At 42.4% G+C, this 26,235-nt stretch overlaps 1 protein-coding gene across 1 annotated transcript in view; it reads left to right on the plus strand.

Annotated features, from left to right (window-relative positions):
- The window catches only part of ABCB11 (ATP binding cassette subfamily B member 11), a 329,082-nt gene that overhangs the window by 163,624 nt on the left and 139,223 nt on the right, over positions 1-26,235 (plus strand). The window contains exons 11-12 of the mRNA XM_069616256.1: positions 15,114-15,288; positions 20,564-20,677. Coding sequence (XP_069472357.1) covers positions 15,114-15,288; positions 20,564-20,677 — 289 coding nt within the window. The remainder of the gene's footprint in view (positions 1-15,113; positions 15,289-20,563; positions 20,678-26,235) is intronic.

Genomic DNA, 26,235 nt, shown 5'->3' on the forward strand with positions numbered 1-26,235 from the left:
ATAATTACCCATTGGAAATGCATTTTGGCCGTAACCCTTGACTTATGGACTCTGCTGAAAAACTGAATACAGATCTGAATTCAGCTTGATCATGCAAATAAAATACAAACGAAAATGATTAAAAAAGCATACTGCTTGCATAATTCACAAATATTTATAACACCACGACATATTAAAATGTGTGATTCCATATGAATTGGAATATGCCATTTTGCCCATTATTACATATTTAACTAAGGAGTGTTATCAAATATCAATATTTCAGCTCAGTTCTGTTCTTACTCCTGTGGGGCTAGTTTCCAGCTATACTCCCATCCCTTTCATGACACACCATGTTTAACGAACCATCGAAAGCAAGGAGGAGGTCCCTTTGGAGGTGTGCCAATGAGAGAACCCACGCACAGGGCAGGTCCAATACAAAATATAGTGTCAAATGATGCTATCTGGGTGGATCTGGCCACGTATAAAAAGTGATGTTCCTGATGGTCTAAGGAGGACAGGACAATTGTATTGTTGCTTGCTCACAGATACAATTTAGCTGAAGGAACCTATACTAAACATTGCAGAAGGGAAAGAGGACTGAGCCCAGACACGATTCTCCATTAGAGACAGAAGTGGACCAGAGATTGGAGATGCCTTCTTACCTGGATCCAAAGAGGCTTAGGAGAGCAAGATGTCCTTTGTGCCAAGTGCCTTTCACATTCTAATCAGTGAACACTGCTAAACACAGAGAGGCCCTGAGACATTTCAGTAGATGATTCCGCGCTGCGAGATTTAAATTGGCAACCAAAACTGCAACCCCACTGTATTTAAATATACATTTCATAAATAGAACTCTGAGCAAGGGGGGGGGGGGCATTTCTCTCTTCAAATAAAGTGAAATAATTGATTGACTGAGTTTTTTCCAGCAAGTATAAAGGGAACAAAAAACGGTGAATTGTTGGCTAATGTTCACAGATTTGGCAATGGGAGTTAAAGCATGGCTATCTTATGCCCATCTACTCCAACCATTTCCCAGCTATTTCCATAATGTGCACCGGTGTTGCTGTATATTTACAGGTTTAGCAAAATTGCATGCCTTGCCACCAAAAACCCATGTAGGCCCACCATTGCACGAGATTGCCAACAAATTCCAAGGCACTGAAAGCATGGGCTGGTATTGCAATCAAATGCCCAGATTCTCACACCTTTGCCCTATGGCAGACACATACATCACACGCAAAGCTCCTGTGCTAAATGTGTTGATTTGTAATCTCATACCCAGGAAATCACATCCTTTTATGCATAATCAGAAGATTAAGGACATGTTTCAAAATGCCTTGCCAAAATATCACAGTACATCCTGCTGGCATAACATGGACGCTTTCCAGTACGCCTAGCTGGGACTTAAATGTTACTTTTCATTCCGCCCCCTTTACACAGAATGATAGAATCAGTCATGAATAGTATGCATATTCAGGCCAAATTGCATTTTTGCCAGTTAGCAAATCCTGGCCTGATTCCATAATGCCCAGTCAGCACAGCACGTTCAGATGGCAGCATGGCCAGAAGCAATCATGACAAGTCAGCACACCATTGTCAGAATCCATTATGTCCAAATAGCTCATTATGGCCAGATTCTGTTAAACCCAATTAGCACAGCACTGTCACATTCAAATGTGTATCCAGGTAACACAATGTTACCTCAAGCAGTAGGGATCTGACCTAGCAGTTTGGGCTGCACTGGTGTGGGACTAAGCGTGATTTGTCTGTGGTCTTTCCCCTTCTGTAATGGCAGGGATGCTGAAATAATTGTTTTGCAGGATTGTCCAGAGCAACGCACGTCCTTGAAATGTATTCCATACCTTCAATACATCACTCTTCAATGTTGCACATGTTAGTTTATATATCATGAACAGCATTGTATGAGCAGATCCCATTATACATCATTAGTTCGAAAAGGCCTATACTAAGTGCCTAGTTAGCATACATAGCCTGATTCTATTATAAACAGCGAAGTGAGTCCCAGATGTATAATGCCCAGTAAGCACAACAATGCATGATTCCATTAGTCACAGTTAACAAGAATGATTAGAATCAATTATCCCAAATTAGTAAACTGATGCATATTACTTTGTTTGCATAGTCTGAAGCCAGATTCTGTTATGCCCAATTAGCAGAGCAAGGCCTGATTCCATTACCTCTGATTAAAAACATTAAGACAGGATTCTGTTAGGCCATACCGGCACACTATGGCTGTTTTATATCAGGACCATTGAGCACAACAAAGCCAAGTCCAGTTTAGCTCAGTTAGCACATGATTCCATTATGCTCTGTGAACATAGCAATACATATTTTCATTGTGCTCAGTTAGCACTGCCTGAAAAGAACCCATTATTCCCTGGAATGGTGATAGGGCAATACATTTTTTGATAGTTTATTTATTTTGTTTGCATTTTTAAAGCGCTCACACAGCGCACGGGCATCGAGGTGCTGTTACATGTATAGTTTTTTTTTTCGCCTAATTGTTTTTTTTTTGGCTTAGGTGCGTACTTATAATGCGCTTAAGCGTGGACCAGGGGCTTGAACCTGTGTTGCTTCATGTCGTCTTGCTTCCAAGGCGAGCACGTTGCCGCTGAGCTATCCTCCCAGGACTGTTACAACAGGATAGCTAGATTCCTCTAGCCCAATTACCATTGGAGGTTTACTTTCTATTATGCCCATTTATCACAGAAACACATGACTCCTTTTAAATCCAATTATCTTTGAACAGCCACAGTTGTAAGCTGTAGGAAAGGGAAGACTGGTAGCGGGTGAATCCCCAGTGCCTCCTCGAGTTCCGTAATCGAGTTCCGTAATTGTGAGTCTCCACAACTGTCCGACCCTCTCGAGACCTGCCTGAAATCTCACATGGTCCGGGATTTCTTCACGTACACCCGGTGCCCATATGTGGCTCAGCGGGGAAGGCCACTTGGTGATATACTTCATATCCGCCCCCTCCCTCCAGATCTCCCATATCGTACCCAGTATGGGATGTGTTCGAAGTCTAAAGAGTATTTTGTTTCTAGGGACCCATAGCCATTCCGATACCATGGCGGAGGTTAGATTGTGATTGTCTAGATGTACCCATTGTAAATCTTTCCTGCCTCTCAAGTGGGGGATCAATACCCTCAGTTGGACTGCGCGGTAGTATAACTTAATATGAGGAAGACTCACTCCTCCTTCCTCTTTGGGTAAAATGAGAACTTTGTATGGTATCCTCGCCCTTTTCCCCTGCCATAGGAATTTCAGAATGGCTCTCTTAACTTCTCTAAAGAGTGTCTCCGGGAGTTTTAGGGGCAGCATTTGAAACGGGTATAGAAATCTTGGTAGGCAAACCATTTTAGCTGCGTTAAGTCTCCCCATCCAGGAAATTGTGAGCTTTTGCCATTTTGCCAAATCTATATGGAAACAGGCTAGCAGATGGGGGAAGGTCACCTCGTATATATTCTCTAATTTCTTTGTCAAATTGTCCCTAAATAGTGCGAGGTTTCGTCCTCCAACACTAGTCCTAGTGATGAGAGTGTGGTGGTGTGTTCAGGAGTAGGTTTATATAGAGGAAACAGTATATATTTGGACCTATTAATTTTGAAGCCTGAAGGTGAGCCATATTTTTCTATCAAATATATGGCTCTGTGTATTGAAGTCATGGGGTTTTTAACGTGGAGCAGGATATCATCAGCATAGAGGGCTACGTTATATTCCTTTCCGCCTACTTGCATGCCCTCTACCTGGTGGTCTGCTCTAAGCGTTTGGGCTAGAGGTTCTAAAGAGAGAGTGAACAAAATCGCTGAGAGAGGGCAGCCCTGCCTCGTGTCTCTTCCCAGGTTGTCCCTTAATCGCTCTTTCTACTTCGTCTGCATAATAGGTGACTCTTTCACTTTGTCTCGAGGGAGTTTCAGCATGTTGATTTCCTGCATATATTGGTTTATCGGTGTTCCCTCTCGCCCCCTTTCCGATGTGTATAGGCATTCATAGAATTTTGCAAAGGCCTCAGGGATCCCCACCGGTTCCGCTGTCTGTGCATCACCCCTTTCTTCAGTGGTAGCCACCCACCTCTCTGCTCGCTGTCCCCGCAGCCTTGCTGCCAACAATGCGTCTGCCTTATCTCCCTTTTCATAATGTTTCTGTTTAAGAAAGTGGAGTTACGTATAACCAGTCCTTCTTTTAAGCGTCAGAGCTCCTCTCTTTTCTGCACTGCTTCAGCTACTCTTTCCACCCTTTCCTCATTGTAGTTCCGTGCCGCTGCATCTAACTGGGCAATCTCCTTCCTCAGTCTATTCTCTATTATGGTCCTCTCTCTCTTTTTCTCAGCCCCTTCTTTAATCAATATACCTCTCCACATTGCCTTCCCCGGATCCCACACCATTCTCCTGGATACCTCTCCCGTGTCATTTGTCTTAAAGTATGCCTTGATCTCATGTGCCATCTCAGTACAGAAGATCGGGTCCTTCCACAGCGATTCGTTACAGCACCACTTCGAGTTCTTATGTTGTAAGGCGCTTAGCCTCATATTGACTGTGACTAGTTTGTGATCCGACCATGAAATTGGGACAATTTCAGAGGTGTTTACAACCTCACTTATGTTTTTGGAGAGATACAAATAGTCTATCCTAGTAAGTGTCAAATGTGGAGCCGAGTGAAATGTGAACCCTTTTTCGTTGGAGTGGGAGCTTCGCCAGACGTCCTGCAAACCATACACTTTCATCATTCCAACCACATCTGCATGGCCACCATTCGATGGCGTGCCTGCTTCTGGATTGCCAGCCCATCTGTCCATGATAGGATCTACCCACAAGTTAAAGTCCCCCCCTAGAATGACATGCCCCACGGCCTTCAGCATTATCTTCGGGAGAATGCGCTTTAGCAAGCGGGGTTGACCCACATTGGGGGAGTAGAGCATTGCAAAGGTAAGAGTGATATTGTGTATCCTGCCAACCAGCACGAGGGCCCTCCCTTCCATGTCAGCCCATACCTTAGTGATCTCAAAATGGAGTCCCTTCCTCACGAGGATGCCTACACCCGCCTTCCGCAGGGGACCAGAACTTCAATATTCAGTACCCACCTTGAAGTACAAGACTTTACGTTCTTCCCCCCATATATACTTGGTCTCTTGAAGGAAAAGCACATCCAGTTGCACTCTCCTAAATTCCCAACATACTAGCGATCTTTTATTGTGTGAATTCAATCATTTCACATTGAGTGTGCCTGCCTTGAGCAACCCGGGTCTAGTATCTGGAGGTTGCATTGCCATGGCTACTTTTGCGTTTATTCTGTTTGTGTGGTGGCCACATACAACCCTCGCCTAATAGTTTCTTTGCTTCCTTAAACATATTTTGGAGTACCCTTTACTCTGTCTGATCCCTTTCCCTGAACCCCTCTCTCCAACCTCCCAGCCCTGCAGCGTCCGACTCAGCTGTTTTGTTTTCACCCAGTCAGTCTCGAACCACCAATATGGATCGTGCAACCCACGGTCCCATCTTCAAGTATCACATCAAACATTGAGCCCCTCTGTCTCCCCTCCCCTTGCCCCCGAAACTAACTGAACCTTTACATTGTTTCAGAGTTGTTCTCTCCCGCACCCCAATGTTTAACCAGGGGCATCAAGGTCGGGCCTAGTTACAGCCCTTTTCCTTTACCTTCAGTGTGTCCGCTGTGTTGTCCGGTAACCTCTGTGGGGAACGCCCTTTGGTGCATGTTGAGTTATCAGCGCCATTTAGGTCTATTACATCTCCTGAGGGGATCCCCTCTCATGACACCAATTACCTTTAGAACTGTTCAGTGCTGTCCGGTGTCTATCTCCATCAGAGTTCTGCACCTTGCGAGGCATTCATCCTCCTATATTTCCTGGATCCGGGGATTTTCTTTCGTGTTGGTCCTCGGGTGCGCCATTGTCGGTCCTCTTCGTGTTCCTCTTCCAGGTTTTGTTTGTTGGTCCGATTGCCCAACAGGTCCTCTGCGCAAGTCTTTATGTCCACAAACGCTACCTTCCCATTCAAACGTAAGGGAGAACGGGTACCCCCAGCAGTATTGGACGCACTTTTCTTTAAGCCATTTGGTCAGGGGCATGCACATTCTCCGCACGGCAAGAGTGAGCGACGATATATCTTGAAAGATCGTCACTCTTGCTGTGTCGAGAAGGAGTTGAGGAGTGTTCTTGACCTTGTCAAGAATTCTTGCTCTATCGGCGTAATTATGGAATTGCACCAGAACTGTTTTTGGCCCATTCGGTTCTCCTCCCGCTCTATGTATACGGTCAATCGTTGCCTCATCCACTGTGTCATCATCAAACAGGATTTGAAGAATCGCTTGGAGAGTCTTTTTCAGGTCCTGCTCGGTCTCTCCTTCTTGGCTCGGTATGCCAAAGATCCGCAGGTTGTTTCACCTTTCACGATTTTCCAAATCGTCCATCTTAAGGTGAAACTCCTCTTCTCTAGCTTCTAGGTCTGCAAGCCTTTGGTCCATTTCGGATACCAAAGTATCGAGGGAGGTTTGATTTTGTTCCACTCCGTCAAGCCTTTCTTCAAGTTTATGAATTCTATGCGTAATCTTATCATATTTTCACCCAATATCTGCCCTCATGCTTTTCATCTCACTGAAGAGTGCTGCCATGTCAGCTTTGGTTGCGGCAGCCTCCACGTCTGACTCCGCCATCGTAGATTTAAAGCAAGAGACTGTTTCAGGGTGGTGTGGGGTGTAGCAATATTTAGCCAACTTTTGACGAGTGTCCATGTGTCGATCGTGTTGGGTTCTGTGGGTGATATGTCGTCCGACCCCTCTTTAGCCTGAGCTCTTTGGTACACTTCCAGCTCAAACAGTTCTTCGGTGTCTTTAAGTTCAGGTTGAGACTCCAGCCAGTGGTGGGTCCTGGTCTTATCCCTCTTCAGGAGTGGAGTTTTGAGGAGGCCACATGCCTCACTTTGTGAGGGCCCAATCCCTCAATACATTGAACTTGGTGCTGTGCTAGATCAGTCGGTAGTGTTCTGATTGAAGGGGCGGTTTGTTGCGAGCACGAGGTAAGGATGGACCAGGTCTCTGGGGGTTTCAATTCAGTTCCTCAAGATGAATAAGTGGATATACCCCAATTATGGGCTCACCGAAGGTCAGCTCGATGCACTGGGAGCAGTTTACTGGACGTCCAGAGTCTCAATGATCTCAGAGGAGGGCACATGCCCCGACTTTGGGGGCCCAACTCTCTGGTTAGTGCTCATAGTGATTTCCACTAAGCACCAAGCGTGACACCCTTTAGTTGCACGATATTCAGAGGATTCCATGGAGTACACCAGCGATGCTTACTCGTCTCATCCTCGTAGGGCGTCGTTCCCTGTCCCATGAGAGGCCTAACTTCCTTGGGCGCTGTATTCCGTGGGCCTATTTTTATGTAACATGGTCCGTGAGCTCATATGTTTCGGGCGTCAATATGGGGATGGGCGTCCTCACTGTTCTCTGAGGTGGAGGAAAGACTGCACCATGTGCTTCTCTCAGCACTATCTCTGCAGTACACTGCATAGATCACCTTAGAGCCTTAGTCACCTTGCGATGCGAAGAGTGTTGCAGAGGTTCAGTACCAGCGTGGTCTCCAATACACTGTGGGCTAGAAGTCTGGTGGCTTCAGAGTGATTCCAGGAGTGCCACCCTTTATGTCTCCTCCCTTCGTTGGTATTTAGTGTTCATTTGGGTCCTCCAGCTCTCCTTTAGGGCATTGGAGGTCCTATTACTGGGACATGCCAGCAATGCGCAGTTCTGAGTACAAGGACACTCTATCCACTTGTGGTCCGGTTGCGTAGGCGTGCCATGCCTGGTTAACTTTGGGCTCCCATAGGGCTAGCAAGCTCTATAGATGCCTGCGTCTGCAGAACTGAGTTGAAGGGCGAAGGGGGGTCAGGAGTTGGGTTCCCCCCACCACATGGAGCGCTTGTGGTGGTTTGATCCGCGCTCCTGAGGTGTTCAATGGGCTGTAGATTACATGGGCGGGTTGTTTACAGTGTGTGGGCCGCCGCAGACAATAATCTCAGGTTGTCTCCGGTTGTTACGCGTTGTGAAATGTGCCCAGCACACTTATTGGAGGGTATCTCACAAGTCTTCTCCTGGCACACAAAGGGTGTATTGTATACGGCCGCGATGGAAAAGACTTCTGCCAAACAGTTGCCGGCTCATACGGTGGATCGAGGAGGCCAAGCGCTTTGTGTATATGCACATCCAATGCGCTCCATCGGGATATGTTTCCCCCACGGTGAGTCATTCCTGAGCAGTCTGCACCCGGAGTGGTCTGAACTGGGGGCAGGGGAGAGAGGCCGGCGGGGCCAACAAGGCCTACATTCTCTCCCTCGGTGCTCCACTGGGGTATCGCCTCCGTGGTGCAGCCCCTTCCGTGTACCTCCTGGCAGCATCGTGGGAGTCGCAGTACTAAATTTTGCCTGTTGAGTCCAATTAGAGACCACTGCCTCCGCCCCGGTCTCCCGCCAATGGTCTCGCTGTCTCTCTGTGTCTTCCCGGCTCGTAGCAGGGCCCTCTTTAGCAACTGCGCATGTGCCGATACTTTCACTTACGACGCTTCCCGTTGTATGCAGTCAGTGTTTCTACTGCCTGTATCTCAGTGAATACTGCACCGTTTCTCACTGGGTTTCTTCCATCGGGGGGCGGGGAGGTATATTCATGTAGCAATTTGCAGAGCTCACATGGAGGTTGCGAACATCTGTGCGTTCCCTGGTGGCCAACAAAAAAAATCGCTTTTTAAAGCTTCCATTCGTGTTTTATATTTGCTCTCTCATCTTGACTCTATTTCATTGTCCCTATCTTCTCTCGGCTGGCTTTTTTTTCATTCACGCCTTAAATTCAATTTCCTCTGTATTGTCTTTAAGTCTCTTTATGGCCTTGCACCTTCTTATCTTTCGTCTCCTGTCTCTTTTTATCTTCCCTCTTGTTCCCTTCATTCTCATTCTCAATTTCTATTATCAGTTTCTTGCCCCTGTATGCTCAATCATTATTTTGTTCTTATTTGTTGCTTGCTCCACTCTACTGGAATGCTCTTCCCCTCTCTCTTTGTTCTATTACCTCCTACTCTCTATTTCACACTACTCTTAATAGCCATCTACTTCACTCCAGATGTAGATCTTGGTGATTTTGTATAGTCTGTAAACTTCATTCTATTGTATTATAAATGTGTTCTGTAGAGCGCTTTGGAGTAAAGCTCCATGAAAATGTCAAATACATACAAAATATAAATACATGATACAATTTGGGTTTCACTGAGGGGGACATTTTGATTGAATCAGAAAGCAAAGCAATTGTTTCGGCTCACTGATTTGTATTGATGTCACAGGCCTTTTTAGTAGACATGGGTTGAAACAACTTTTCACAGACCTGAATTATCAACATCTATAGCAGAATATCAGGTGTCACTCTCTTCCCTCCGGAATAGTGGGATTTGACAAGTCTGGTGCTCAGGTAATGATCCCTTTAACCAACCAGTGCAAAACAGGTGATAAGGACAACAAACTATTTCTCCACTGTAATTATTAATATGTAATTAAACATGAGCACAAACAATCTGAAGACACAGAGAGAGTAGATAATGCCAGTTATTTGTTTACCATGAAATTGAGATTATTTTCACCACTGACTATGAATGAGCAATTAAGAAATGGCATGGCCCTGTTTGCATGTGAGATTTGCAGGCACAATGATTGAATCTAGTTCTGCTTTTTTGACAAACATTCATTCTTCCACATCCTTCCAGGGATCTTTTACTTACCAGTGTTTGTTAGGCAGCCTGGTTGGGCTAGCACTATGAGAAGTCTTATCCACTCTGCAAGATGATTGTTATTTGTGTGTAAAACACAGTAGGGACAATTCACAACAAATTTGCCACTAGTAACTGTGAGTTACCCCTAGTTACATTTCTCTTTCCTGGAGAAGTCCTTGTAACTTCTTTTTGATTTGAATTGCCTCTCCAGGACTAAGTCAACTGTTAGAGTTAGTATGAGCAATTTATGTGTTCAGTATAGAAAATGCAATGCACAATTAACACTGAGATGCATACAACGGTATCCGCCCACCCCCTCCACAGCTGATACAATATACACACATGGGAGTTGATTCACAAACAAATCCAATCCTTGACACAGAAAGGTAACCACAATAAATGCCCCACCCCCTTATAAAAATAATTATCCAAACCAGGTCACAGGGGCAGACAGTGAAAAATCCTAAGAGACTGGTCCCAACAAGAACACAAGACCGTAATACTGGGAAGTGGCAAGAGTATGGGCAACCCCATTCCTGAAGGGTGCTGGGAGTGTAGGAGCTTTGCCTTTAGAAGGAGGGGCCCTCAGGAGTAAAGGTACCTAAGACCTATGAGTACAGGCTCAGAGCCTGACTCTACCCTTATAGGAGCCCACATGCATCCCAATTGAGATTAGCAGGGTCTCCTTTGAAGACTGAGAACATTATCAGGAAGTTCTCAAATAAATAGATTGCCAAAATACCTCTCATGAGTATTTGCACAATGGTCTCATTAATATCCAAAGAATATCAACAATCAGGTGCCAGTCTGATGGTCGTAGATTGCACTCCTGTCAGGATTTATGACATGATACATTTGCAAAAACTAGCCACAAAGTTTTATAAATTGAACAAATAGACCTGTGATTTGAACAGCTCTCAATCCAAGGAATGCCATGTTTGCATGGAACCTTTCAACTGCCGCTGCCTGGGATGACTTTAACACTTATGTGCATTCACAACTATTAACTTTGACCGATTTTCCTTTCAGCAAGATATAGTATACTTACTATTATTCAAACCCTTTCAGATTGAATGCTAGAGTTAAAATATGTTCACTGTAAGTGACATGCGAGTGTGTTAATAAACCTAAATGAACAAGGTGAATCTAAAATACATTCTGTTATGTGAAAAGCATCTAAATAGAGAAAGTACAAAAATCATTCATTTAGGTCTCATATTTAAATACAAATAATGTTGTCAAAGCAATGCTTCATGCACTGCCAAAATGCTTTATAATATACATACCAAACGGGGAGCTCAATGATTCAAAACAAAGAACACAAGAAGTACATGTTGAAAAGGCTTCATTACACACTCTACTAAAAACCCATTTACATTCTTATGCATATTGCCGCTTTGTAAATTGCCAAATAGTCCATGATAAATGATTCTTACTTCAATCAAAACCATGTAACACAAAATCTAAGAAATCTGTCATATTGAAATAAAAAATACAAATAAATGTGACGTCATGCAAAGAGAACATGTTCACTCATGCACTTTCAGTTATCAGAAGCCGTTTCGAATAGGCTTGAATTATAATTACCGTCTGTATATGTCCTAATCTAAAGGTGCTTATGTAAACAAATGGAAAACTTTTATGTTAGTTAATAAGTAAAACTGAAAAGGTGCAAACCATTATTGAAATAAGCTGATGCAGCCAGACATTATTTTTTCTATGGATGAAGGTGCCATTCTGGTCTCTTTGTCAATGGCATTCTCTAAAAGGCTAAAATGGGAAGCACTGGCCTTGCATTTCCTCCTTAAAAGACAGACATGCATGCTTATTTTTGGAAGAAGGCCACATTATATGTGTGCAGCTGAGTTGGCAAAGTAATTCACAAAATGGTCTGGGAGCCCCTCTCCCGAAAACAAATATGGCTTATAACCTGTTCTATGGGAAGGTGCCTACTCAGGAGGGTCTACAGCCACGTTTTAGCCCACGGTACCTTTCACAGAGTAGAAATAACCATTTGCATATTTATCTGGTCGCACACACTTAGGCAGTCCAGCATCGAAATGCTAGGTAATTCTTCTCTGAACAAGTGTACCAACAGCAACCCCAGACACGTGTTTCAGCCTAGTTGGGCCTCATCAGTGAGTTGAAGCTGTGCCTCTCTAAGTACACATCAAGCAAAGGGGTCCACGTCTGGATTACCCTGGGTAACCTGGGGTGAAACCCCAAGATCCTAGAAATTCACAAAAAGGTCTGAAAGCCCCTTTACCGAGGACAAACAAAGCCATACAAGATGTTCTATTGGAAGGTGCTAACTCAGGAGGGTCTACAATCACATTTTAGTTTACTGTACCTTTCACAGAGAAGAACAAATGGCCATTTGCATATCTGTCTGGTCCCACCCACTTAGGCAGTCCAGTACCAACATGCTAGGCAATTGTCCTCTGAGTAAGAGTAACAACAGCAGCCACAGACATGTGTTTTGTTCTAGTCGGGCCTCATCAATGGGGTGAAGCTGTGCCTCTGTAAGCACAGTGAGCAAGGGCTCCACGTCTGGATTACACTGGGTAATTTAGTGTGATACCCCATGTTCTTAAAAATTCACAAAAAGTAATGTTGGATTAATTTCAATCATTACATGAATGACACCCATCTGTTAGAATTGGATTGGCTAAGAGAGAAACAGGGGTGGGCAAATAGATGGAATGAGATATCCAAATCCTTTATAAACCAGCTGTATCAGACAGCAAGGATCCACTTCACAGAGGAGGCGAGAGGCTACATCACACTAGAGCCTGGTGATTGCATAACCTGGAGGATTCCAGCTGATCACAAACACTTGACTGATTGCAATGCAGCAAGTACATTTAATGGCTAGGCCATGTCTGTAGTTCTAGTCTACGGGCCTCAAATTGGCACTTGGCTGATTTTTCAAATTCTGATTGTAATGCTTGCGTCAATAATGCTGAGGCAAAACTAACTACAGAGCTGAACTGATTTAGAAACAAAAAACACATGGCTTTCAGACGTTTTCTCCCTGAGATAGGGAACTGCTCATTGAGCTAAATCTTGACACTTTGCCCGTTTTTGCAAGTTCTACCTTTTTGATTGTTTCAATATATTAGATAGTAAAATAAGCCATTTGACCCTTTTTTAAACATATATTTTTATTTTCCTTGGTTGCATCATTAAGAGACATCGTGATGTATTCTTGTTAGGTAGACCTTGCAACTTTCCCTGTGCTGATGAAACACTGAGTTTAGCGTGGTACGAATATCAGCACAGCACCCAAAGATTGACTGTGCCGTCCCTTGTACTTCCTTGGCCACGATAGGCAGATTCAGAAATGAATGTAAGAAGTTTGAGAGGAATTCTTCCAGGGGGATTTATAATACTTTAGCTGTAATTTGCTTTGATCCATGGATGTAGATTGCATTTACATTGCTCATGGTTGACTGCCTATAGAAGCGATGGACGTTTGATTGAGTTTTTAACTCTTTGCATTTTATGGGTTATTCCAGGGATGTCTGCATAACCTCACCTGTGCCCTGACTTGCCAATCCATAGGATGACAATTGTGAGAGTGATTTTCATTTTCACTGTGCCACAATGGCTATAGACATATTAAAGCTAATTTTTCTCCTAAACATAATTTGTGGCGGGGAGCTGTAACATTAGCATTGGAATGAAAAGGGTTCCCCACTGCAAATGTTCGTCATTTGCACGGTGGAGTGCAAAAACGAAGGACAAAAGGTGTCGTACACGTGTGCATACTGCCGTTTGCCCTGCACCTTTGCATTCCTCTGTGCAAAGTGAGGAAATGCTGCCTAGCATGCTTGCATCTCCAGCAGCGTTTATTTTTAATTGTGAGTGCCGCTTGCTATGCTCGCATGGCAAGCATTGCTCACAATTACAATTAAACGCTGCCCGACATGCTTGCATGTTGGGCAGCATTTCAATTTCATGGTAAGAAGTGTTCACAAGTACAAATAAATGCTGTCCAACATGCGAGCATGTTGGGTAGGGTTTAATTCTAATTGTACATGCTTTCCTGCCATGCAAGCATGGCAGGCAGCATGTACAATGAATGCCTATCTGGGCCGACTGCTTTATGCTTTGCATAAAGCAGATCTCCAGCATTTGTGATGGCATGAAAATCCAAGCCGGCATAAATGCTGGAGCATTTGCATGGTGGAGAGGAAGGAAGGTGCCAGAAATGCAAGTTGCATTCTGGCCCTCCTCTCCACCATACAAATAATTGAAAACAAGCTGTGGTGTCAATAGATGGCGTAACAGTCTTATGTAAGGATTTTACGTCTTCCATTGTCGTTATGGCTCATACAAACATGCGCTCCATTGTTGATTGGTTGTAGGTAGTTGTAACATTGTAGATGAGAAGTATTCTGGGTACTCAATCAACTACTTTATTGACAATGTGAGGAAGCCTTTATTGGTTGACTATACTATTTTTAATGCTTGCATATTATTTCTAAAAGAGAATACATATTCATAAATATAAATGCTGAACAGGAAACTGAGAGCACTCTTACTGCGCTTCTATTCATGAGCATAAAAAACTCTATATTGCAAGTGCAAATACTTGTGATAAAACTGTAGGGAAAATATTGATTGCATCTAATGTTTATAAGACACACAAGGGTAATAAGCATTGAGACATAGATACCCTAGCAGTAGGGCTTCCACAATATTGCTGTTCAATTGTAAACTTGTCAGGGACAGTAGTTTCTCTTGTACTAAAAGCAGACACCAAACTTTCTCCACAGGCTTCTGGTATAGCACTATTCTCTGCTACAAAATCTGCACCAGCAGCCCATGGTGAGCATTCAGACCGCCTTTGGGGTGAAAGTTAGGCACTGGCATGCAGGATGTTAAACATGACAAAAGTTGGCCCTGAGGCCACAGAGGGAGTGTTAAGACTTAAATGCCTATTCTCCAGCTATATGCTGCTGTACATGTGGAAGGAACCCGTTAGTAAGTATTGGGAAATGTTAGCCATTGGTGGCTGTACCACGAATCAGCTAAACTGAAATGAAGAGAAATGAATGCTCTTGCACACGTGCAAAGTATGCTTTTGCGAATTATGCTCTTTCCTCAGCCTTATTACTGAATTCTGAACAATATGAAGCTTTTGTAGGCGAAATTCAAATACAGGCTGCCTGTGAACTGAATTTTGTAGCCCAACAAACTGTAAGTGAACTGATCGTGGCAGCCCATATGCACAATCTCTATTTACAAGTTGATCTTTTTTATTGACCTTTGACTGATCCTTTGTGATGTTCTTGCAATTTGTGTTTTCCTAAACGTGATCACAGTTACTTTATCATCTTGACAGATATGAGAAGAACCTGCTGTTTGCCCAGCGTTGGGGTATTCGAAAAGGGATCATCATGGGTTTCTTCAGTGGATACATGTGGTTTATAATCTTCCTTTGTTATGCGTTAGCCTTTTGGTATGGCTCCAAGCTCGTTCTTGATGACAAAGAATATTCCCCAGGAAACCTGTTGCAGGTATTGCAATTTCATTATTATATGTGTTTCATAATATAAAATGAGAGACTAATTACCTATGAATGTGTAGGATGTTGAACTGGACCTTAGATCTATTTTCCTTGTGGTTGCTGTGACTATTGCAATACGCGTATTATTTCTGTATAAGTCCTATTTTACGGATGTACCTTTTTTTTTTGTTTTTTGTTTATTGAATATGGTTTACAATTTCTGTCTGACAGACATGAAAAGGAAAACCTTTACAATTTCTTGTACTAAGAGCCAACTAAGAGGGGAAAAATAGTGACTTTTGTTCCTCTATAGCAAGTGTAGGGACTGGAGAAGGTTTACCACTGCCGCTGTTAACTGGATCTCGTGTCCTGCGATTATTCTGTGCCAGGTGTTTTCCGATGTTAGCCATTCGGCTCTTTCTACAAATCTTCCTAGTTTTTTCAATCGCAGGCTCCACGTTCCCTTACATTCGATAAGCAGGTGCTTTAAAGTTTGGTTTCCTGGGATTGCACATTCTTTGCAGTAGATCACCGTCCTTTCTGACTGTTTACAAATGTTCAGAATTTCCCCCGTTAATAGAATATTCATTCTTGCTCTGAGAAAATTGTTTCTGATTTTTCATCCGGAAATTTTTCTAGGTACTTTGGATGTGTACCTATTTTTTTGGCAACTGTCAGGAAGGTATTTTCTATCGTTTTTATCCAGTCTGATGTTACCAGCTCCCGCTTTATCTTCAGTGGATTTTCCATCAGAGTTTCCATGTTTGACTCTGTTCTTGATATTACAGTTTTTATTTTTTTGTCCAGGGTCTGTAGGATTTCAGATCTTAATTTACTATGATGCTCGTTGATATCTTCATGCAAGGAGCCTTTTTTGGGGTTTATAATTTCTCTGTAGAAAGATGTTAGTTTCCAGTCTGCCATGCAGTTCAAAGATTTCAAACCTAATTCAAATCGTAACTGCCCCCCTGATGTACACCATGGTAGATTTAGGGCTTTTTTCCAGATTCTGTCTTCCATTTTGTCCCAATTAAAGTTCCATAGTTGTGGTTTAGCTTCTATTCCGTATAACAGGACTGGAACTATTTTACTCAGGTAATACTTTACCATTGGGACGACTGAGAATGTACAGAATCTGGTCCTGATTTTGATCAGGTGGGGGATTAACGCATTAACTTTGGTAATTATGTCTCTCTCAACTTTGTGGTTGGCTGGGCTTGCATAGACCATATATCTCAATTATTTAAGATTTTCAACTTGGGGAATTCTTTGCCCATCCAGGGTCCAATGCTCATATGGTGTCTTTTTCCTCGGATGTTTAAATACTAGTATCCTTGATTTTTTAGGATTTATTACCAGCCCGTTCTCCTCGGCATATTTACCCAAACCATCCAACAGTCTTTGTAATCCGATAGCTGTTCTATCCAGCAGAATAATGCCGTCCGGTTAGGCCAGCCGGAATATATTTCTGCCATTTATGACTGGGCTTGCCAATGCGGACAAGATCAAATGATCTCCTATGTCTGCTAGGAACAGGTTAAAGAAAGTGGGTGCCCCCAAGCTGCCCTGTCTTACCCCTCTTTCCACTGGAACTGCATCGGAGAGGTGGCTGTTGTTATCCAAACGTACTCTTATGCTTGTTCCCCTGTGCAGTTCCATTAACATTGATAGCAATGACTCCGGTATTCCCTTTTTTCTGAGTTTATGCCATAATCTGGTTCTGTTGATCTGATCAAAGGCCTTGGAGAGGTCTATCCAGGCTCCATATAGGGGTGTTGCTCCTTTGGAGAAGGTAACTTGGTTGTTTTTCACTGTCTGTCAAAAGGCATTCTTTTTAAATGATGTGAGGGAAATGTGACATTCTACAAAAGAAATGCTTTTTAGTGCATGAAAAAGGTACACATGAAAGTAAGAGTTATAGTTTAAGACTTCTTATGTTATATATTGTAATTCTCTTGGAAGAAGGCATAGATTTAAGTAGCCATCCAGTGGTTTGTCTGCTTTCTAAATAAAATTGCCCCTTTTGTGGTTATTACAACCAAAACTTTAGAACGCTTTTCTAAAACAATGTCAGATACACCATAGCGGCGGTCAAAATTCTAGAAGCGGCAATGAAAATGATCACAGCTCAAACAACGCCTGACTAAGAGGCTGACCTGCATCTGATTAACCAGCGAAAATTCAATAATTCTCTATTATAATAACCTTTGTTACTACACTTTCTTTCTTTCTTCTCTCTTCCATAACCCCCCTGACTCCCTGACAACCAGTTTCTTTCTTTTTGCTTTCTGTCATTGTCACAGCCTTTTACAAAGATTCTGCAAAAACAGAAAAGGACCTTGTAAAAATCTTATTCGATTATAAACAAGTAATTAAAAAAAATGGTTACTTATATGAACCTTCCTTAATAAATAGTTTCCACTTTAGGTGCTCCATCATGACAAAATGAGTGTATTTGTGAGCCCCCACTGCAACGTGTTAACCAGCTTCTACTGTGCTGCTCTGAAAGTTGGGGTGGAGTGGGTGGCTATTTGTCCCCAGAGCAACAAAGGGGTTTGGCAGGTGAGACAGCACAGCCTCGCTGGGACACACATTAAAATAGCCATATGCCTGCAACGGTACAGCCCCTTTATAATTCAAGCTGTGCCAATTGTATTACAGATGTGTACACAAGGCAGATAGTGCCAGAGGGTCCCCCATGAGGGTGGGGCCCTGGGTGATGTCACAGACTGCCCATGCGCAGGGCCTGCCATGGCACTCAAATAGTACATGAAACAGTGACAGCGAGCCTCTGAAACACCATCAGAGAGCCTGAAACAACCACAGATGGTCTACGTATCCATATATCATTTATGGAACACCCTTCCAGAAATACACAGACAGTGCATTGGTTCGTGGGGCCATTCTTTTTGACACAACTACAGTGTCTGAAATACCCCAGAGATTTGAAAAGGTACACTCACAGAGCCAAAATGACAAATATTCTATGGTGAAAGGTGTATGATGTAAGTGGAACTTGAAATAATGAATGAATAGCACAAATGGTTCCAATTTAAGGTCAACTTGAACTGAGTGTTTATTCAGTAACACCATGTCTATTCCAAAATATATTTAATCCAATGTCTTCTTAGTAAACATACTTTCCACAGCTGCCTATGCCAACTTGAATCTTAACTTTCAAACAATGCACTGCACATAAATGCATTTATGACAAGACAGAGGACGTCATCGTGGTTCCACTGATGATATCCCCAATGACAACACTTGCCTCATCACCTAAACATGTTCTTGCATTTAGGTGATTTGGAATTAATTTGAAGTGATTTACTCTTCTCTGTGTTGGTCTCATTGAAGTACAGGGCATGCCATTGCTTGTCCCCCACAAATATAATCGTGAGAGCTGCTCCTTTTGGTTCACGTGTTCTCAGTTTTAATGAGATAACCAATATGCATTGACTCTTGAACTGCTCTACATATCGTTGGTGATAGTCTTGGGAGGATAGCTCAGGGGCAACGCAGTCGCCTTGGAAACAAGACGACATGGAGCAACACACCTTCGATCCCCGGGCCCGCTCTTAGAAACCACTGGGTATTAATCGCGTTATAAATAACTCATTATAATAATTATAGGTTGAGTCACATTTGGGGACAGAGTGAAGATGTTTCTCCCTTGGAATAATCCATTGGCCCCAATACAGAAGAGGGGATACATGGACAGGCAGAGCTAAATGGAAAGCACCATGTTTGATGTACCACAGCTGTAATCTAATTGCCCCCATGACACATGTGCACTGGAGGTGTGCAGGATGCACATGACTCACACACTCTCAAACACACCCTATCCCTCCATAGGAGAAAAGAAAAGGCAGAGTTTCACCGGTGACACTAGATTTAGTAGCAGCTTTTCACTGGCCTTCATCTAAGGGTGGTGGAGTAGGCAGTATCATTAATAGCATCATTGAAGGTTTGAGGACACAATAGGACAGTGATGTCTCAGGAGATGGTGAAGCCGCACTGGTGTCATCTGCTGGTGGCAATCAGGTACCACAGCAGTAAAAGAGGATATGTTGTTACTGTAATCACCCTTCATGAGACCCTGCTTCATCCATGGTATACTAGTTTGCTCAAACGGTATACTATGTATTTCTGATTTTCTAAATCCAGCACATTTCTGCACCTTTTACTAACAATAAAAGTCAGAAAGGTGGTCAAAAACCACAGTGCATGCGGTCAACACTACTTCACTCAATGTTGTTGCCTAAGACACAATGATGCTGATAACGTAGATAAGATAACAGCAGGAATGAAACAACAACACATGAATATAACAATATTTACAAACCTAAATAGGACATTACGCAGCTCTGGAGATTACATTTCATAATCAGTGTCAATAGTAACATTACATCACTCCATGATAAATGATGTGGGTTTCACTCTCAACTGCTCACTCACATACATTCTGCCGGTTCAAATCGATTAGCAACAACCCACAATGCAGCTGCTGCTGCAGTGTAGAACAAGAAGCACACAATGACCGATCTCTGGCCTCAGCTGCCACTCTGCCATGGTGTGCAGATGGGGTCCCACCCCTGCGTTCCTCCCCTCGATGAAAGATGTGAACGCATCCATGAGGTCTCCCATGATCCACTCACCCAAAGGACACTCGCAGAGATCAACAGCTCTGTGCCAGAGAACGCCTGTGTCCACTTAGACAGGGGGCTAGGACCATCTGTCACCAGGGGGACTACAGTGGGTGCACTGGGCCGTTCATCAGAGCCTCTTTTCCTCATCTCAAATTCTGCATGCCAGGGGACACCACCAGTGCAGTGAACATTTCCTGCCACAGCTACAACTGGGGGAGTTGCCTCGCCCCTTCGGATCATGTGGTGAGTAGGCTAAGCGGACAATGCCTTGTGTACATGATCCATGTTCCTTGCCAAGCTGAATATTTTTCATTTGCAATACACAACCATTAAAACGGTTAGTGGTCAGTGTGGAAAAAGCTGCTTCGTGGCCCTTTCCATAATGACAACGTGTGGCCCTTGCATCACACATTTCACGGAATGACGTTTATACAGCTCGCCCACTGCCTGTTAGACGGCCATAGGTTTTTAAGATCATGATGGGCGAGAATGGTTTTTTTCATCGTATTTAAAATGTAAATGTAAACATAGTGAATGTAGTACAACATTTTGGTTATTGATAAAACTGTATGAGAAGAAGTATGTGTGTTGCACTGAGGTGGCATGCGGCAACAGGCGATAACTGTGTCTTTTTTGTAGGTGTTTTTCGGAGTTCTGGTGGGTGCATTAAACCTTGGCCAGGCTTCCCCTTGCCTAGAGGCCTTTGCATCGGGCCGTGGCGCTGCAGCAAATATATTCCAGACAATAGACAGGGTAAGTAAAGAGTGGAATGATATTCTGTTTAAAAATATGTGCCCAAGAAAACTATTTTCTGAAGTTCTTAATGTTGAAATCGTTTGGAGGTTGCACATGTATGCTATAGGGCAATACAAAGGCTACTTTAGTAACAATCGCAGTGTTGCAAATTGTTCAATACAAAGTCCCAGGCAGCAGCAGACCCCCACCCCCCATTGCACATCACTTGAGAAAGTGAGAGAGAAGTAAGGTTTGCGATGGCTCTCAGGATGCCCACCGTCCTTCCAAGCTTGGTGAAATGAGAACATGCAGCCATGAGACCCCAGTCAGCACTGTGACGCAGAATTGTCAGGCCCCCCAGAACCTTTACTACTTTATTTAGCTTAATTAACTTCTATTTGAGAGACAGAGAGAGATAGAGAGAGAGAGAGAGAGAGAGAGAGAAAGCGTTAAAGCGAGAAAGTGGAAAACTATAGGTTTTCCAATGGGTTTGAGCCATTATAAAATGCTCTGTGAAGTAGGCCCTTTGTTTTTACTGCTGTTACACCTTATTTGCTTGGCCGTGTCTCTACATCTACACGCCTCATCCCGATTGATGCCTAGGTTGTTTTGTCACTGAGGGATTTGTTGATCCATGACTTTATGACAACGCAGACCCCCCTTCAATGCTAGTATCGTTGTCTTGAGTCCAGTCGGTTCTGTTTAATGTTTGATGATTGTTGCCCAGTATGCACCTTCTATCCTTCTCAGCCTTCCATCATAAATGACATCACAAGGCATCACAGAACCTCATAATATTTCCGATCTGATACAACTCGTAAATCCCATATCACTGCTGGCTGTTTTACCACATTTTGCAAGATTATTTGAGGGGCAACCACCCCATCCCTCTCTATGCCTCTCACCCCCAAACCATTATACTGTAAAATAAATAGCCTAACCCTGTTCCCCCCTAAAAATGCCATGATAAAATGCAGTGAAACGGCCATGCTGAGTTGGCCCCTACGTGTTGGGCCGGAACCAATATTTCATATCACTGATTGTTATAAAGTGCACTGAAACCAGAGAAGGGGCTTCCTGGGACTTCACTGAAAGGTCTCTTGGTGCTTGCATGACGATTCCTAAAATCTAACCAGATGTGTTTTAATGAGCTTCCTGAAGCCTTGGCGGTACTTAATTGGCTCAAATACACGTAAGTAGAGCACTCCAATGCCATGCCTGGCAGCAAAAGAACGATCATCCACAAAGTCATTCATTTTTAAATTTGGGAACTGTGAACAGATGTTGGTGTCGGGTATAGATCTGTGACAGGGAATGTAACTATTTATTTTTTACCCTATGAATTGAGGCCGCCTATCGTCAAAGGCCTCATGGGTCAAATAAAGGGCCTTGAAATCAACTGTACTCTCTATCGGTAGACAGTGTATAGGATGGTGGAGGGGATTGGTAATATGCTCTGATCTTTGAAACTTGGGCAAGAGGTGAGCTGCTGTATTCGCACTCTCTGTAAAAAAAAATAGTTTTTACGAAATCCTGCAAACACAATATTTATGTAATGTAAGTCGGACATCACCAGGGCCAAAATGGCCTGGGTTTTCCTGGGGAATGTAATGTAGGGAAAGACTAGCTTCAACAATTTTAATCTGAAAAAAGCCCTTTTTTACCACTGCATCGCCTTGTGGATACCAACATTTTTGATGACTGGTGAAACATGTTGACACAAACCCAGCTCTAGTCCAAGAGTCTAATGCTGTACTCACGACCATGATTTTGACCTTAGCGGGTATTATCTATTGGTTGGTATTTGTTGACAGTTGTTAGTCTGTTAGAGAACATGGCATTGGTGGCAACTGAGTTTCTATGGCTCAATTTGATAGTCATTAGGTATGTAAGGTATTCAATATAAAACAGGCTGAAACCACTCCTGGATTGGCCAAGGCTGTCGAGCACTCATGAACTGCGAACCTATTATGCAATATTGCGCAGTGTATTGGCCACACAAGGAGGCAGGAATTTATTATGGATTAAATGTGTTAAACAAGTGTTTATTAAATTAGGCCTTACTTCCTTCTTGGATGACCCATGTAAACATGGAAATACATATGCAGGAAGTTTTAAAGATCAGCTGGACACATGCACTTGACCGTATTCATCATTAAAATAGTTATCAATAAAAACATTGCTTAGGCCCTGAGAACCATATTGACTTAGCACAGGACTTAGCACAGGAAGATTTGGGGAAACTGTATTTGTTAAATGATCGCTTCCTGAGTTCACCAGGCACTGGAACGTTGGCTTAACATTTAAATGTCCTTAATGTAAAATATGTGACGAAGACGAACATCATTTCTTTGTTTCGTGCCTATTTTATGATACCCCAAGAACCACGTGGCTTAAACCATATTGAACATATTTGGTATTAGGGATAAGGAGAGATGGCAGAATATTACACTAAGTTAATGAATCCATCTACTCTTTTGGTGAAAGTACGGCTTTCTCTCAAAAGCATGGGCCCCCAGCAAGAAACCTTTAACAAATATAGTTGACGGTGATCTAGAATAAATGTGTATGTATACATAAGTTGACGATTGCAGTATGATGGAACATACTGAATCCACTGGAATGATAATTATACAAGATAATTAGACCTGAGATCTGAAAGTGATTTTTTATGGATTTTATTCATAATTATTTTGGAGACTTTTCATATGGTTGTTGTAATGTATGATGTTATCTTTTCAAATTGTTTTTGTACACTTTTATCGCACGAGCCGAAATACAGCTAATTGATTGATTAAAATCATCTGCGTAGTTCAAGACAATTGTCTAATGAGGCGATATGGCCTGACAGGGAGATGGACCCTGCCGGTAATGGCCCACCACCGAAGGAAAGGTCCTAAGGGAAGTAAGGGTCCCTTTACGTGGGTGTTGGTGGTGCAATTATCGGCAGTATCCACCAACCCTAGAGGGTTATATTGCTATTAGCACCCAGGATGAGCCTCTAAAGGTGCTAAACCTAGTGTCAAAAAATATATAATGTACCAGAGCAATCCACGATGCTGCAGGGGTTTGGTGAAGTATGTTTTGATGATTGTGACAATATCAACACTCAAACCGAAATTCAACACACCTCAGCTGATTTGTGGTTTAGTTTTTCATTTAGGGGTTGGGGAACAATTCAAAACGCCCATGGATGCTCATCATGGGTGCTAAAACAGGTAGGGCAATGAGGGGCAGGGGTATGTAGAACTAAGACTGCTTAGTACCAGGCTTGTAACAATGACTACATGCCAAGTTTCATGCAATCTGATTGATGGGTACTCCCTGCCAAAGTGTTAATAAAGTTAACAAAAAATGTAGGGTGGACATTAAAAACCAAATCGAACTGAAACGTGTCCTGTGGCATAACAGCATTAGAAGCCTAAGGTTGCAAATGGAAAGAGGGTGTCCCGATTTTCTTCTGTCTTTTAATCAAAAAGGAGATAACTGATTTCTGCACTGTCCATTGACAGTACACTACCTGGAGTTTGACTGATCTCAGAGGTCCAAAAGAACAAGTGCACTGATGCTTTCCTCTTCTGTCCCCCATGTTAGCTGATACAAGATAGAGGTGATCACCAATTGGGTACTGTGCTGTAGTCTAAATCTCATGTCAAGAATGCCCAAGAGGTCATTGAGACCTCACTACCATCTTTAGTAGTTGTACAGGGTTAGGAAGATGGTATATGAGTTAGTGGGGAGCTGGTTCAAGTCCCTATACCTTCCCGGTCACTGACATGTGCAGACAGGCTTTCCTCCATCCTGAACGTTCTTATTGCAATGGTCAGTTGGTCAATAACAAAAAGAAGGTGATAATATTCAATGATGTATGTTCCTGCTGCTTGAGCTGTTTGAATCTAGCATATTAGTAAATCAAAGAGTGAAATGTTGATTTTGAACATGTATAATTTCTCCAGGTCAGTAACAGAGAGAATGTATTAATGAAAACTTCATGTTACTTTTCAAAATGTCAACAGTGCAATTTGTAAAACATATCTAAGACTCTCCATCCATGATGATACAATTAGGGTCTATTTTCGGAGATTTGCCAACATTGGCATCATTGTACCAAAATGCATAGTGATATCACATCCCCTTTGACTGCACTTGTTGCAGCATAGGAATTAATTAATGCACTTTCTGAACAATTTTGGCAACACAGACATTTTTTGTAACCACATCGGATAAAAAAGTATTGATAAAATATGTATATAAAACATTGGCAAAAGTATCCTGGTGCTGTACGTTAAGAGGAATTGCTATTACCAAGAGATTTTCTTTCTTTAGGGATTACTTTCAGGTTTCATACTAATAAACCCGATCTGAACAGTTCCAATTGGGTGGCCAGGCAACCGGGGAATTTGAAAAAAATATGAATAGTCCAAAATCCTACAGGTTGACCTATAACTGTTCATCCGCTAATACATGGAATCCATGAATTTAAAATATCTTAATAACCATTTTCCAAAAATGCAGATCTTCAGACAAAGGCACATTTTGTTTTGTGAAAATACTATCACTTTACTGCATCTACCAACTATTCCAGCAGGTATATTTTTTCCAATCGCAATCAGGTTCAACAACTTAATACCATCCATTTCACAGGACAACATGTTTCGGGCACACACTCCCCTTTATTAGGTGCTCTAGAAACAAAACAAATGCAAACACAACTTCAATACCTAACTCAAGTCTTAAAATCTGCAAGATAAATAGATCACTCTATAGATACCACATACCACATAGACATTATACGAAGGGGCCATCTTTTTGAGTCCTTATGAATCATGGAAAGACGTTTCTCCTTTCTCCCCACTTATTTAAACCAGTTCCAATCATAAACATAAAAGACTCTCGAAACAATATAATTGTTCTGTTGGTATACATTTATATAAATTGTGAAATAGTATGACTTTCAAATAAAGTAATTATAATTGATTTCTTCATTAATCCCTTCTGTATATAGTGATATATATATACAAATAAATATTCAAATGTATCCAATATGTCTCCTGCTTATATGCATTTTTTTTAAAGGAGAACATGTTCCCAACATTGGGAACTCCCGTGCCCTGCACACTATCTGTTGCCTAATAAAGCCAAATAATACTAAAAAGATTAAATGGTGGTATGAATAAGCACTTTAGTCATGATAGTACCTAATAAATAGCCAACTGTTATAATGAAAAACTTGTTAAACTTCCAATTCATTGTCATACAAAATGTATTTTATTTTCAAACAAAAACAGCTGAACCCAATGCGTTTCGAGAAACAATTCTATTCATCAGGGGTGTTAAATATTTACAGGTTCTCGCCATGCATTACCATAAAACGGTGGCCATTTTGAAGCAATTATTTGCAGCGGGATGACCGGGACCACATCTGACCTTTTACAGATTGTAGTGTTGGAGGTGAGGGAACAGCTTTGCAGCTGTTTCTTAAATTTAAGTAACCTGTTAGGTGCACTTGGACTTATTAGGTATTTTCTTTACACATAGGTGCCTATTATGAACTTTGGTGTCTATACTTTGTGACT

This window comes from Ambystoma mexicanum, chromosome 9 (genome assembly GCF_040938575.1).
Source record: "Ambystoma mexicanum isolate Mex_15411 chromosome 9, UKY_AmexF1_1, whole genome shotgun sequence".
Lineage (NCBI taxonomy): Eukaryota > Metazoa > Chordata > Amphibia > Caudata > Ambystomatidae > Ambystoma > Ambystoma mexicanum.